Raw genomic sequence first — 13,103 nt, 5'->3', positions numbered from 1 at the left:
ATTTCAATAAATCGGGATCTTTCGGTTTAGGCATGTTCAGCAAGTCTAAGAGGTTCTGCCACTGATCAGGCGTGATGCCTGCCAATCATGCGCTTGCAGGGTCGCGTGGTTGAGAGTTCCCAACACCCCCACCACCTGATTTTTCGTGAGAGCCACTACCACCAGCCACGGTTTTATTGGCGCGGGCTAATTTTCCCGGGGTAGAAGGCTTAGGAATAGTGCTCTGCAAGAACCCTAATTTACGTTTAGCATTCAGAGACATGCGAATTGCACGTGCCCATTCATCAAAGTTGTCATCTTTCAACTGAATCAGAGTGATTAAGTTGCCTGGATTATCATTGGAGCCTAGAAAGTAGGCGGGATCCGGTTTGGGAATATTGGTTTATGTGGATTCGGTCATTATTGGCGAAAAAAATTTGGAGTGCTCACGTTCTGTGGTTCATATGTTTGGTGTTTTTGGTTCGGAGTTCAAGATCTTGGTTTCGGTTTTTTTTTTCTTCTTCTTCGATCTGTCGATCGATTTTTGGTTCGTGGGTGGAGAAAATTTTTCTCAACCTTTGGCTCTTGATACCATGTTAAGTTTGGTTAATTTTGTGTGTCCCTTCTCATTCATCAATAACGTATATATATACATCCAGAAACTCCCACCCGAAAACCACCTCCAGAAGATATATTATTCTTAATACTTATCTGAAATAAATCATAAGATAATATTTCCCTAATATAATTAATATCCTAACTACTAATATATCCTAAAGATATTTATCATATCTTTAGTATCCTAATATATCTCTAACAATTTTTTAAAGAGCAAAAAAATTTTTCGTCATACATTTTAAAGTTTGTATTATATAATAGTCATAAATTCCTTCATCATAATATATATACATAAATAGTACAAAAGTTAAAATGTAAGATTTGAGAATGTGTGAATTTTAGAATTGTTTTTGGTCCTACTACAAGGAGTTTATCACCGCCTTCAACGAGTGGACTAATCTCCTTAGGGAGTTTGCATGGGTACCTCAAATGGCATCATTTTTCACTCGAGCCCGAGATCTTAATTAAGAAGCGAGAAGCCCTAATTACTCACGCCAATCTCAATTGATATTTTTGTAGAGTGTTAACGCTCTCTCCTCAAAAAAAAAAAAAAAAAAAAAAAAATCAAACTCACCTTTACTGATTGCAGATCATTTTCTCCCTCCTCAAAATCCCTAAGGTCAGTAAGGTGCTGTACTCTTACCAGGGGCGGATTTAGCACATAACACGCTGGTGCGTTCTTTTCCTCACCCCACACTCGCGACCTTTCTCTCTCATAAAATCCCCAACTTTCTCGCTGCCTCGCTTCGTCCGGCGGCCTCACCGGCGGCGCCTCGTTGACTAATAGTCCTGGGCGATTTGTGGCTTCGTCACTGCTGGTGGCTTCGTCCTTCGTGGGCGATTCGTGGCTTCGTGCAGTCATTGAGTGTTCGTCTGTTCCTTGACCATTCGCCGACGTGCAGCCGCAAAAGTGGTCGGAATTCATTCCTTGGTGGACGACGGTGGACGGACAAATCGTGAATCTGCTCTAGGTATATCTTAATCTACTCAATTTGCTTGATTTTTGTTTTACTTTATAGATTAGGGTTTATAAATTTCACGAGAATTAAAAAATAAATTGCAATTTCAATTGTTATGGGTGTTTATATATCAGATTATGTAATGTAGAATTCTTATAATTGTTGATTTTGTTGTTGTATTTTGATTTGTGTGTTATTGGTGTTTGATAATTGAAATTACATTATATTTGAATTGGGTGTTATCTGTTGACAAATTGACATATGTTTCATTTTTTGAGATACATCAAATTTAGTTCAATTGTTACTTGATTTTCAGATTTGATAATGAAGAGAAAACGTACTCCAAACAAAATGCAAAACATTGGTAGTTTTTTCACAAAATGCAAATAAAATCCCCAACTTTCAGATTCTAGTACTATTTGGTTGTATTTTGTATAATTATTGTTTATATATTTATTTTCTTTTCGATTGAAATTTAGTTTGGAGTATTTTTTATCAAAAATTATTTTGATTTAGTGAACGGTAATGGATGGTGAACCACCATTAGGAAATTCCTGGATCCGCCAGTGACTCTTACTACTCTATTCGACCGACGACCCTGACGACAATGGCGCCACGGCTGCAATAAACGCCGGTGTCTGGTGGCCGGCAGTTCAATTGGAATTTGAAAGTTGACACAAGGTATTTATTAATTGTTATCTTCAATTGCTATAATATGTTTTAGTTTTGATAAATTAGTAGATGTAATTAAGTAATTTTAGTTTGAGTGAGTTCACATTGTTTGGATTTAATTTTTATATGTCTTTTTTGGATTGTGACTTGTGAGTTAATTGTTAAACAAGTGAATTTCTTCCTAAAAACAATTGCCGTATGACGTTAGGATATTTTTTTGGACCCCCATTTTGAAATTCGTAGATCCGCCATTGCTGCCAGCTATGTTTTACCTCCCGTTTAACACGAAAGAACAGCTGCCATTACTACCATGGCAACAGAACTAAAATCATATATAAACAGGGGAAAAGATGTTAGTACTTATTGGTAGGGGAAAGATGTTAGTACTTAGTTGTAGGGGAAAAGATGTCAGTACTTATAAGAAAATATGGTATTTTTTTTTTGGATTTTAGGGTTTGTAGAGTTTGGCGTAGCAATGCAATGCAAGTATGATTGGAGTATTTATAGCGATAGATTTAGTTTTTAAAACAATGTTTTTGAAAACATTAATTCGGTTTTTTTTTTCTTTAGGAAAACCGTATATAATGAGTTTTAATATATCAAATCCCTAAGATCATTCTTTCAAAAAAAAATCCCTAAGATCATGTTTTTTCAAATTAGGAATGATTTAGAATTAGTTGATTAAAGAATGACCAATTAAATAGAAATTTAGGTGGCAAAAGAAGGCTTAAGAAACGACACGTGGCGAAGACAATACTTAGGATGATTTTTGCTTTGCCAAATGCGAGAGCAAACCTATGGATCACACTTAGGACAAATTATCAAGGTTTATTAGTATATATAGATTTTATAGATTAATTGATTGAGAGAAACTTGATTGAAGATGACCAATTAAATAGAAATCTAGGTGGCAAAAGAAGGCTAAAAAACCGACACGTGCGAAGACAATACTTTGGACAAATTTGCTTTGCCAAATGGCAAGTGTAAACCTATGGATCACACTTAGGACTAACTATCAAGGTTTATTAGCATATATAGATATAGATTGTCATTGATATATGCGTCTTTTGCATATAACAACTCAAGACTTGACGTTTCTCATCAATCGTGTTATTGAATTGAGTAACTTATCAAATTTTGTGGTTCCTCCTTTATTTGATAGTTACAACCTTTTGACTTTCATGCTTGCCAATACACAACTTTGATCATTAATTTCTCTAGTTCTTTTAACAGAAAAAAACTAAATTATATATATATATATATATATATATATATATATATATATATATATATATATATATATATATATATATATATATATATATATATATATATATATATATGGATTTTTTGTCCCAAACTATCTATAACTTTCAAGTTTTTGCGAGAAACTACCTTATAAAAAAATTGTTGTCCTAAACTACCTTACTTTACAATTTTGTTGTTGACAGCTACCTTATGCCGGTTTCCGGCGTTGACTTTTGTTTTTTCAGTTCAAAATTGTGGAAAAAACAAAATTACCCTTGTGGGAATTGAGGAGGGTGATTGTTTCAATTTTAGTTTAAGTAGAAGAGGAATTTAATGGTGGATTGGTGGTACAAAGTGTCACATAGATATGAGGGAGAGAGCGCGCGCACACCGGAAAATGAGGAAATTAAGGTGGGGAAAATTAAAAAAAGGGTTTGAAGAGGTCAAGTGATATAATGTGACAATAAAAAAGCGGAAAAAACAAAAGTCAACGTCGGAAATCGGCCTAAGGTAGTTGTCAACAACAAAATGGTAAAAGTAAGGTAGTTTGGGACAACAATTTTTTTATAAGGTAGTTTCTCGCAAAAACATAAAAGTTAAAGGTAGTTTGGGACAAAAAACCCTATATATATATATATATATATATATATATATATATATATATATATATATATATAGGGGTAGGATCCGCTGAAAACAGCTCTTAGTCTGAAAACTGAAAACAAGGGTAACTTTTACCACTTTTAGGGTAACTTTATATACTTTAGAGGTAACTTTTGCCTGTTTTAGGGTAACTTCACTATATTAAGGATAACTTTATATATTTCCAGGGCAACTTTATATATTATAAGGGTAACTTTTAGTACGTTTAGGATAACTTTAGTATATCATAATTAATTTTTATCTTTCTAGGGTAACTTTGAGTATTATAAGGGTAACTTTGAGTATTATGAGGGTAACTTTTAAGTCTTCAACAAATCAACACCAAAATCCACCAAAAATTCACAAGTCAAAAATCAAATCGCCGACAACTTCTAATTTCCCCCCACCTTCTTCTTCCACTTTCATCTTCTTCAGCCTTCTCTTTCTTTCTCAACTCTCATAATAAAAAAATCTGGTGAAATAATAATATCAATTGAGCTAAAAATAGCGAATTCAAAAGCTAAAAATTTGAAACACAAGCGAATTCTCAAACTACTAGACCAGAATTGAATATCAAATGAGCTGAAAATAGCGAATTCAAGAAATTCAACCTTAAAATGCGAAAACACAAACAATTTGTCAAACAACTAAAGCAAATTTGAGCAAAAATAAGCTAAAAGTAGCAAATCACAAGTTTAAAGAATGAGTAATATAAGAAAAGAAAAAACTAATCCAAATCATACAATTTGAACATTTGCTCTGCCACCATAGATCAAACCAACCACTGCATCATACACAAGAAGATGCATACAGAGAAGACTTAACGTCACCTTCATATGTTCTAGAGCATGGTTTTCACTTCAGGAAGGTGAGCAACCCTCTCGCCGGCGATTTTCTCTCTCCTATATTCTCTGAAACACGATTATCTTCTTTTTGTGATTCGAAAATTAAAGGATTTTCTAACTGATGTTGTTATTGATTTGATTAATTATCGCAATTTAGGGATGAGTGAAGAGAGCTCTAATGAAAGGTGAACAATTGAATAATGGATTTGTTTCTAGGTTTTTTTTAGGGAAGATGAATAGTGAGAGCAAGAGAGATTAGAAGAAATTCATAAGAACAGAAGAGAGAGAAACATAAGGTGAGTAAGAGTTCAGAAGAACAAAAGAGAGAGAAACAGATAGGTGAGTTGTGTGAAAGGAAATACAGCGAGATGCGTGTGTGAGTGTTGATGTGCAATCGTCAATCTTACAATCAACGGCTCAGATTTTTAGTTTTCAGTTTTCAGCTTTATGGGTGTTTTCACAAGATCACATGAGAATGCTCCTTACATGAGAAATGAGAATAAATCTCAACCACACGATTGGATTAGAGTTACAACACTTGTTCATTAGAGTTATACCTCCCTAAAAAATTTTGAGCCCAAAAAAAAATTTTTTTTTTGAACTTTTTTTTGAACTTTTTTTTTCTTATATTCATTTTTTGGAGTTACATCACTTTTTCGTTAGAGTTACATCACTTATTCATAAGAGTTATATCGAATAAACTTCATTCTCATTTCTCATGTAAGTATGCATTCTCATATGAACTCACTTCTATATATATATATATTTGAAAAAGTGATGTAACTCCAAAAACAAAATATTTGAAAAAAAAAATCAAAAAAAAAACAATTTTTTTTTGAATTCATTTTTTTTTAAAGGGATATAACTTTATTGAATAAGTGTTGTAACTCTAAACCAATCGTGTGATTGAGATTCATTCTCATTTCTCATGTGATCTTGCCCCTCTCCCTCTCTCTCTCTATATATATATATATATTGAGATAAATCGAACAATATATTACATTCTAAAGTTTTGTATTATATAATAGTCATAAATTCGTTTGTCATAATATATAGTTATATACATAAATAATCCAAAAGTTAAAATGTTACAACCATAAAAGAAAAGAGAATGTGTGATTTTTTTTAGAATTTTGGTCTGTTGCTAACCCTATCTCCTCCAAAAAAAAACTCACCTTTACTAATTGTAGATCTTTAGTTAGGAAGGGTGTAGAAAAACTAAGTCATGGATTGCTAGACTATAATCCTATGTTGGGATATTAAAACTCATCAAAAACACTTTTAATAGTTAATAGTATGTTAAATTAAGGTTGATGCACTCGAGTTGCGTACAAATTCCAGGTAAATTTTCCTGTCAACAATGTAATTCACTAATTGTGATTTGGTTTGTAACCGATGAATGAATTGGTCATTTATTGTTTAGACGAGAATTGCAATTGCAATGGGAAAAAAGGAATTATTGTTATCCCTCAATTTTGATTTCGTTCCCTTTATGTTGAACTAAACATGCACATTGTGTGATTTCATTCCCTCCATCATTCCTACTTGGGTGTTGCTTGGTTTCTCATACTTTTGCTTATATTTCATCCAATCTTTACCTCTAGAAATCGTGGATTTCATCTACTTCCATATTCAGTTTTTTTTTTTTTTTTTTTTTTTTTTTTTTTTTTTTTGATAAGGAAAGGAAACTAGGTTACACTCTAGTGGAAGCGAAACCTAACTCATCCTTGCGGATGATAAGAGGAAGCCCCGGAGGAAACTCCGAAGAAGAAACCCAGAGTTGGTGTTGATGCTTGCCCCAATTTGCTAACAGATCCGCCGCTTGATTAGCCTCCCTATAGCATGTTGGGCCGAGAAGAACTCCATCCTCTTGATATCATGACCTGCATCCTCGATGATGTTAGTAATCTCCCAAGGAACACGCCACTCCCTCCTAATAGAATTAATTACCACTAAGTTATCTCCTTCTACAAGAAGTTTGCTAATGCCCAGGGAAATCGCTGTCTTTATGCCAATATACATGCCCATTGCTTCCGCCATAAGGATAGACCACGAGGCTGGCAGGGCCTTAGCCCCAAAATGGATTGGTATACCATAGCTTATCTCTAATAATGAACCCAAAAGAGCAGTGCTTAGAATCTGACTTGGATCCGTCAAAGTTAAGTTTGAAGCAATCGCGGGGAGGGGGGTCCAGGCGACTGAAATAGGGTAATTTGTCTGGTGGTGGGTGGGAGCTCCTTTCGAGGATGGGTTACCACCCACATCCTCATCCAAAGAATTAGACCAAGCCTCACAGAAATTGATGATGATTAAAGCCGCATTTTGAATGTTAATGGCTTCCTTATTGAAACACACTTTGTTTCTAAAAAACCAAATGAACCACCATCCAATCATAACTTTTTGTATTTCTTCCGATGTCATGGAAGCACGTAACTTGTTCAGGACTTCTACCATTTCTTCGGTTTGGAACGTCATCTCCCAACATCTTGGCCATTTAAATGATCTAGCTATTGCTTTGAACAAGTCCAAAGTAAACGGGCAATTTAGGAATAGATGGTTAGTTGTCTCAGTATGGTGACTACAGAAGACACACTCTAGGGGCACTGACACATGACTGCGAAATAATCTTTCCTTCGTTGGGAGTCCATCATTACAAATTTTCCAAATGAAATTGCTTACCTTTGGCGGGACATTGAGCTTCCAAATCCACCTATAGGAGCATTTTTGGATGTTTTATGGGGTTATCCCCTGGATAAGAAGTGCTGCAGATTTGGTTGAGAACTCACCATTAGGAGTGAGTCTCCAATACATTGCATCCTGAATATCATTAGAAGGGATAGGGGTATGACTAATTGACTGGACAAGGTGATCTGGGAGACAAACTTTTAGGGCGTCAATGTTCCAATTTTTGTTGGGAAGGATGAATTCTTCCACTCGTTGGTTGGGATTGGTGCAGGTAGGGATGATGTCTAACAAAGGATATGGAAGAATCCAACTATCTTTCCAAAATTGAATCGTTTTCCCGTTTCCAACCTTCCATTGAAGACCTTTGCTAAAGATTGGTCTTAATTTCATTAGATTTCTCCATTGCCAAGAGCTTGACTGCGAGGGTGCATAGTCAAAGAGCGTTTTGCTTTTCAGATATTTTTTCGTGACTAGTTGAACCCATAAGTTGCTAGGATCCATCAGTTTATTAATTACTATGATTCTTCATTATGTTTTTGTGGGTTTATAAATAAAGACTGAAATTTTAGTGTTCTTTTGGAAATGGGTGAATAAATGTAGATTTTGGGATCTTGATTTGAGAAAAATAATCAATTGGGGTTTAAGTTTTCAGAGTCAATTTCATTGTTTCATTTCTTGGTTACTTTGATTGCAGGTTGTTCAATGAGGGAAAAGAAGAAGCACAGGATATTGATGGTGTCTGATTTCTTCTACCCTAATTTTGGGGGAGTTGAAAGTCACATTTATTATCTATCTCAATGTTTGCTTAAGCTTGGTCACAAGGTAATTGAAATTATTGTTGTTCCACAATGTTAATTGTCTAGAGAAAATGTTAATGACTTTGTATTTTTTTTGCTTTAATTTATGCCGGACTGTTATGGGTTGAAGTTTTAATTTGGATTGTTTTGATCAAGTGCTAGTGTGCTACCAATTATCAAATAATAGGTTCTTGCACTTTTGTCTTGTGCCCTTGTTGTAGGAGTTATAAAACTTCCTAGAAGTTTCTCTTTTCAATGATGGATTTTGTTCTCTTACATCAATTGAGGTTATGTGCTAAAGTTTAACACGTGTGTTGATTTCATTTCAGATTTTATTGTTGTTTCAGACTGTTCATAGGCTTGTGATGATTTTCTTTTTTGGCATGTAAGAAAACAATTTTGATGGTTTTCGGAAACTTTTTATGGTTGTAGGTGGTAGTTTTGACTCATGCATATGGAAATCGCTCTGGGGTTAGATACATGACGAATGGTCTTAAGGTTTATTATGTTCCATGGAAGCCTTTGTTCATGCAGAGTGTGTTACCCACATTCTCTGGGACACTTCCGATCATGAGGACTATCTTTGTGCGCGAGAAGATTTCCTTGGTTCATGGACATCAAGCATTTTCTACTCTCTGCCATGAAGCTTTGATGCATGCACGCACTATGGGATACAAAGTTGTTTTTACTGATCACTCCTTGTATGGTTTTGCTGATGTGGGTAGTATACATATGAACAAAGTCCTGCAATTTACCTTAGCTGATGCAACTCAAGCAATCTGTGTTTCCCATACTAGCAAGGAAAACACAGTGCTAAGATCAGGTATTCCTGCTGAGAAGGTATATGTGATACCAAATGCTGTGGACACAGCAATGTTCAAGCCTGCACCCGAACGACTTCCACAGGACCAAATTGTCATTGTTGTGATTAGTAGACTGGTTTACCGAAAAGGTGCAGATTTGCTTGTTGAAGTCATTCCTGAAGTTTGTCGTCTACATCCCAATGTTAGTGATATCTGTTTGGGATAGTATTAGGTTTCGCTTCTATAAGTCATGAATCACCTGATGTCATTCTTGAATTTGAAAACTTTCATCAGTTGTAGAATCTTTATTCATTTGCTTTTCTAGCTTTGACTTTTACTATCAAAGTTTGATATTCAGTGATCATCTTAGGTTCGTTTCATTATCGGAGGTGATGGCCCCAAAAGAGTACGGCTAGAAGAGATGAGAGAAAAACATTCTCTTCAAGATAGGGTTGAGATGTTGGGTGCCGTTCCACATGCTCAAGTTCGATCTGTGTTAATATCTGGACATATTTTTTTGAACAGGTAAAATTTTGTGATCTTTAGAAGAAAATGAAGCGAGAGATATCGCCCCATATCATTTCTTTGATTGGATTTGTACATCTATCATTTCTTTCAGAGATTTCCTGTCATCTGATTTTTTCTTTTTAACTTGGGAGATAAACCTAACGTCTCATTTGTTGCTCTATCCAATTTACACTCTGGACACCTGCTTCCAGTTTGAAATATGTATTTATATTTTTATGTAAGCATGAGTGACTGGCAGTCTCACTTTCTTCTGATGGATCAAGCCAAAGTATTACTTCAGCATGTTTACTTTGGCTACACTTGATGGGTTGCACAACGAGAAATACTCGTTTATTTTTCATGGATTTATGAAGTCAATATGGACATTTTGTGGGAGTGATCATTGAGTGGTAAAATATTTTGAAATATTCTTTCACTTCTGTAGGAGGAACTTGGAAATAATGGAAGGTAGATGTTTCTACTAATACAAGGTGTTTGCTTAATATTGCAAGCATCCTAACTAATTGTTACTAAGTGTTTAACGAGTTACACCAGCACAGAACTTTTTGATGCTTCTTTAAAAAGATGAATGAGAAACCTTTATTGATTCATTCTATCTGTTTGTGGTTTATGTTTGACTGTTTTTTATGTTGGGAAGTTTAGGCTTCGTACTTAGTGAAGACTGAAACCTCGTAAGAAACTTAAAGCCTCCATACATAGTAGAACCCATGATCCAATGTTATGGTTGAAGCATATCTAGCACCATGATCTTCAAGATTTTCTACATGTAAATGTAGCAAACAGAAATTTATGCTTAATTAGTTAATTAACAAAATTTCCTCTTTCTTTTCTCTTACATGGTAGTCTTGAGTCTTGACCATACTGATGTATAAGATTCTATCTTGCTTCAGAATTTTCCGGCATATAATTTCTTTGCTTCGAACTTCTGGACAGTTCTTTAACAGAAGCGTTTTGCATAGCAATACTGGAATCAGCTAGTTGTGGATTGTTAACAGTCAGCACACGTGTAGGTGGTGTCCCAGAGGCAAGTGTTTCGAATTATTTAGACATTCGTTTGTATCTCTCCTCATCTTTGCCATCCATGTCTTCAACCATCCTATAGCTGTTCATGAAACTGATATATATGCTCTTTAAAGTTCTATATTAGTCGGGTAAATTACTAAATTCTAGGTATGATTAGTGTTCACTTTATCCAAATTTCCCCTTTTACTAATTAGGTTTTACCAGATGACATGATCGTACTTGCAGAACCGGACCCTAGAGATATGGTGCAAGCTGTTGGTAAGGCGATAACCATTCTCCCTAACATTGACCCACAAGCTATGCACCTTCGAGTGAGTATAATCATTTTTACATTAGGTTTGCTCCCCCCTCTTGTTTCTCTTTTCTGATTTCATTCTCTCCTGCTGCGCCTAGATGAAAAGGCTGTATAGTTGGCATGATGTTGCTAAGAGAACAGAGAGAGTCTATGAGCGGGCTCTGAAGTGTGCTGATCAGAATCTCCTTGAACGGCTTTCAAGGTAATGCTTGATGAATATGCTAGGCTTCTAAGGTAGTAGCATATGAACAGAATTGTTGGAATTCATCATTTGCATGATGAAAGTTTAGATGAATGGCTTCTGCATCTCCATAAGTTGGACAATAAACGCTGTTGTGATTGTAGTTTTGTTCTATCTTACTCATATGTGTCGGACATGGTTCCTAGTGTCTACTTCAGCTCTTTTAAGAAATCATTTTTTATTTTATGATTTGGGCTTAAATTGAAGTGTCAAAGTGACCATACCTATGTCGATCTGACAAGGGTACTTACGGAGAAATGAAGAGTTTGAATAATGTAGGTTTTGCTCTAGTCTTTTATGCTTGGCCGAAGAACTAATCCAATATAATAAATGCATCAACCCGAAACCTTAAAAAGTCATAAAGTTATAGGAGTATTGGTTATTTGTTTTCTGATCGAGATAAATTGATCAGGTACCTTGCTTGTGGCGCATGGGCAGGCAAGCTTTTCTGCTTGGTTATGATCATCAATTATCTTTTCTGGTGTTTCTTAAAATTATGGCAGGTATTCACACTCACTCATTACTCAACCCTACCTTGAAATACATAATCTCATTATCTTCACATAAAAGTCCGATCGTAATTGGTTCAATTTCAAAATGTTTGTGTTAGCCGGAGGAGGAGATTGAGGAGGCTCCAGATGTTGAATTACTTCATCAGCGAGAAGAGATGTCAGAGGATTCGACTGTCATTGGAAGCATGAGATGACATTATATGTGTACATTCTACGGACTTTAAGCAGAAATTAGGTACAGGTAGCAGCAGATCAAGTCATATTTTAATCCAAAGCAATTTCACTCAAACTGATGAGATGAAAGAAGTCCATCTTTCTTCTCAAATGATTTTTTTCTTCCCTCAAGATGTCCTTTTGTTCACTTCTAAAGTTGTAAGGTTTGATTATTAGCGCAGATATGCAACGACTTACTATGTGTTTGATGATTGTAGCAGATCTATCAAAATTTGAGGTGCAATATAGCTGTGCATCTGTCATGTGTGTTAATTTGGTGTGTAATCTGTTTTTTTGATATTGTTATGAATCTTCAAATAACCTAATCCACAAAAAGTGGTCAAGAAAATGATAGGCCACATCTCATTTTGATGGAAATGTGGAAAAAATACTGGCAAAACGTGCACAATCCAGCTAAAAATCTCGAATATTTCATTTCACTGATACCCTTCCCCAAAGATTAAAATCATCCCATATGTTCACTGTTACTAACAAAATCATCTTCATCATGCTCCATAATTCACCTTACAAGTGGTATAAGCAAATATTCTGCGTAAAACAGCTTCCAGATGAGCATGTAGAAAGAAGTTATTGCAGCTTTCTTGCTCAGATCAGTGGACTTATCAGCACTTCTCCACAGTAAAGCAGCCAATATACTGTGACCAGCAACCATGACAAGTTTGCTCCAGACAAAGGAAGATGATGCCCCGACTAAAATGGCGACAGCGTAAGCCATTTGAAGATGTTATTTTGGTGTGTATAACTACCAGTAATAAGTATGAGATTTGATCTCGAGTCTTGGCCCCACTAGATGAGTTGGGTAAGCTTTATAAGTGTATGGCTTTTTTCGGGGGTGACTTTTACGAACTTGAATTGACGTCTCAAATATTTGGTACTAAAGTTAAGTCAATTTAGTATCAAAATAGTGTTATTTGATACAAAAATCAAAGTAATTCTACTTTGGTACCAAACTTCGCTTTGGTATCAAGGTTACATTTTGGTACCACTTTGACTTAGCTTTGGTACCAAAATTTTGTGAAATG

General features: G+C 35.2%; 1 protein-coding gene across 3 annotated transcripts; it reads left to right on the top strand.

The window, feature by feature from the left end:
* Positions 1-1,033: 1,033 nt before the first annotated feature.
* Positions 1,034-12,333, top strand: LOC104885747 (phosphatidylinositol N-acetylglucosaminyltransferase subunit A). 3 transcript variants are annotated; one of them, XM_010670386.4, is made up of 10 exons: positions 1,035-1,568; positions 2,104-2,237; positions 8,343-8,470; positions 8,878-9,450; positions 9,619-9,773; positions 10,710-10,800; positions 10,994-11,110; positions 11,193-11,296; positions 11,748-11,838; positions 11,946-12,333. In XM_010670386.4, exons 3-10 carry the CDS (start codon positions 8,351-8,353, stop codon positions 12,039-12,041), a joined length of 1,347 nt encoding a protein of 448 aa, XP_010668688.2. In that variant the 5' UTR covers positions 1,035-1,568; positions 2,104-2,237; positions 8,343-8,350; the 3' UTR covers positions 12,042-12,333. The 3 variants fall into 3 exon arrangements, with proteins under 3 accessions (XP_010668693.2, XP_010668688.2, XP_010668681.2); XM_010670379.4 differs by having other exon boundaries at positions 2,073-2,237; XM_010670391.4 differs by lacking the exon at positions 2,104-2,237 and having other exon boundaries at positions 1,034-1,568.
* The last annotated feature ends 770 nt before the right edge of the window (positions 12,334-13,103 follow it).

Source organism: Beta vulgaris, chromosome 2 (assembly GCF_026745355.1).
Source record: "Beta vulgaris subsp. vulgaris cultivar EL10 chromosome 2, EL10.2, whole genome shotgun sequence".
NCBI lineage: Eukaryota > Viridiplantae > Streptophyta > Magnoliopsida > Caryophyllales > Amaranthaceae > Beta > Beta vulgaris.
This window is presented reverse-complemented; position numbering and strand designations above follow the sequence as displayed.

Bases quoted from the DNA above. Each gene is read 5' to 3' on its own strand.
- LOC104885747 (XM_010670391.4), top strand. From the start codon at position 8,351: ATGAGGGAAAAGAAGAAGCACAGGATATTGATGGTGTCTGATTTCTTC. The intron at 8,471-8,877 runs GTAATTGAAATT...TTATGGTTGTAG, and splicing joins TGCTTAAGCTTGGTCACAAG to GTGGTAGTTTTGACTCATGC. The intron at 11,297-11,747 runs GTAATGCTTGAT...TAAATTGATCAG, and splicing joins CTCCTTGAACGGCTTTCAAG to GTACCTTGCTTGTGGCGCAT.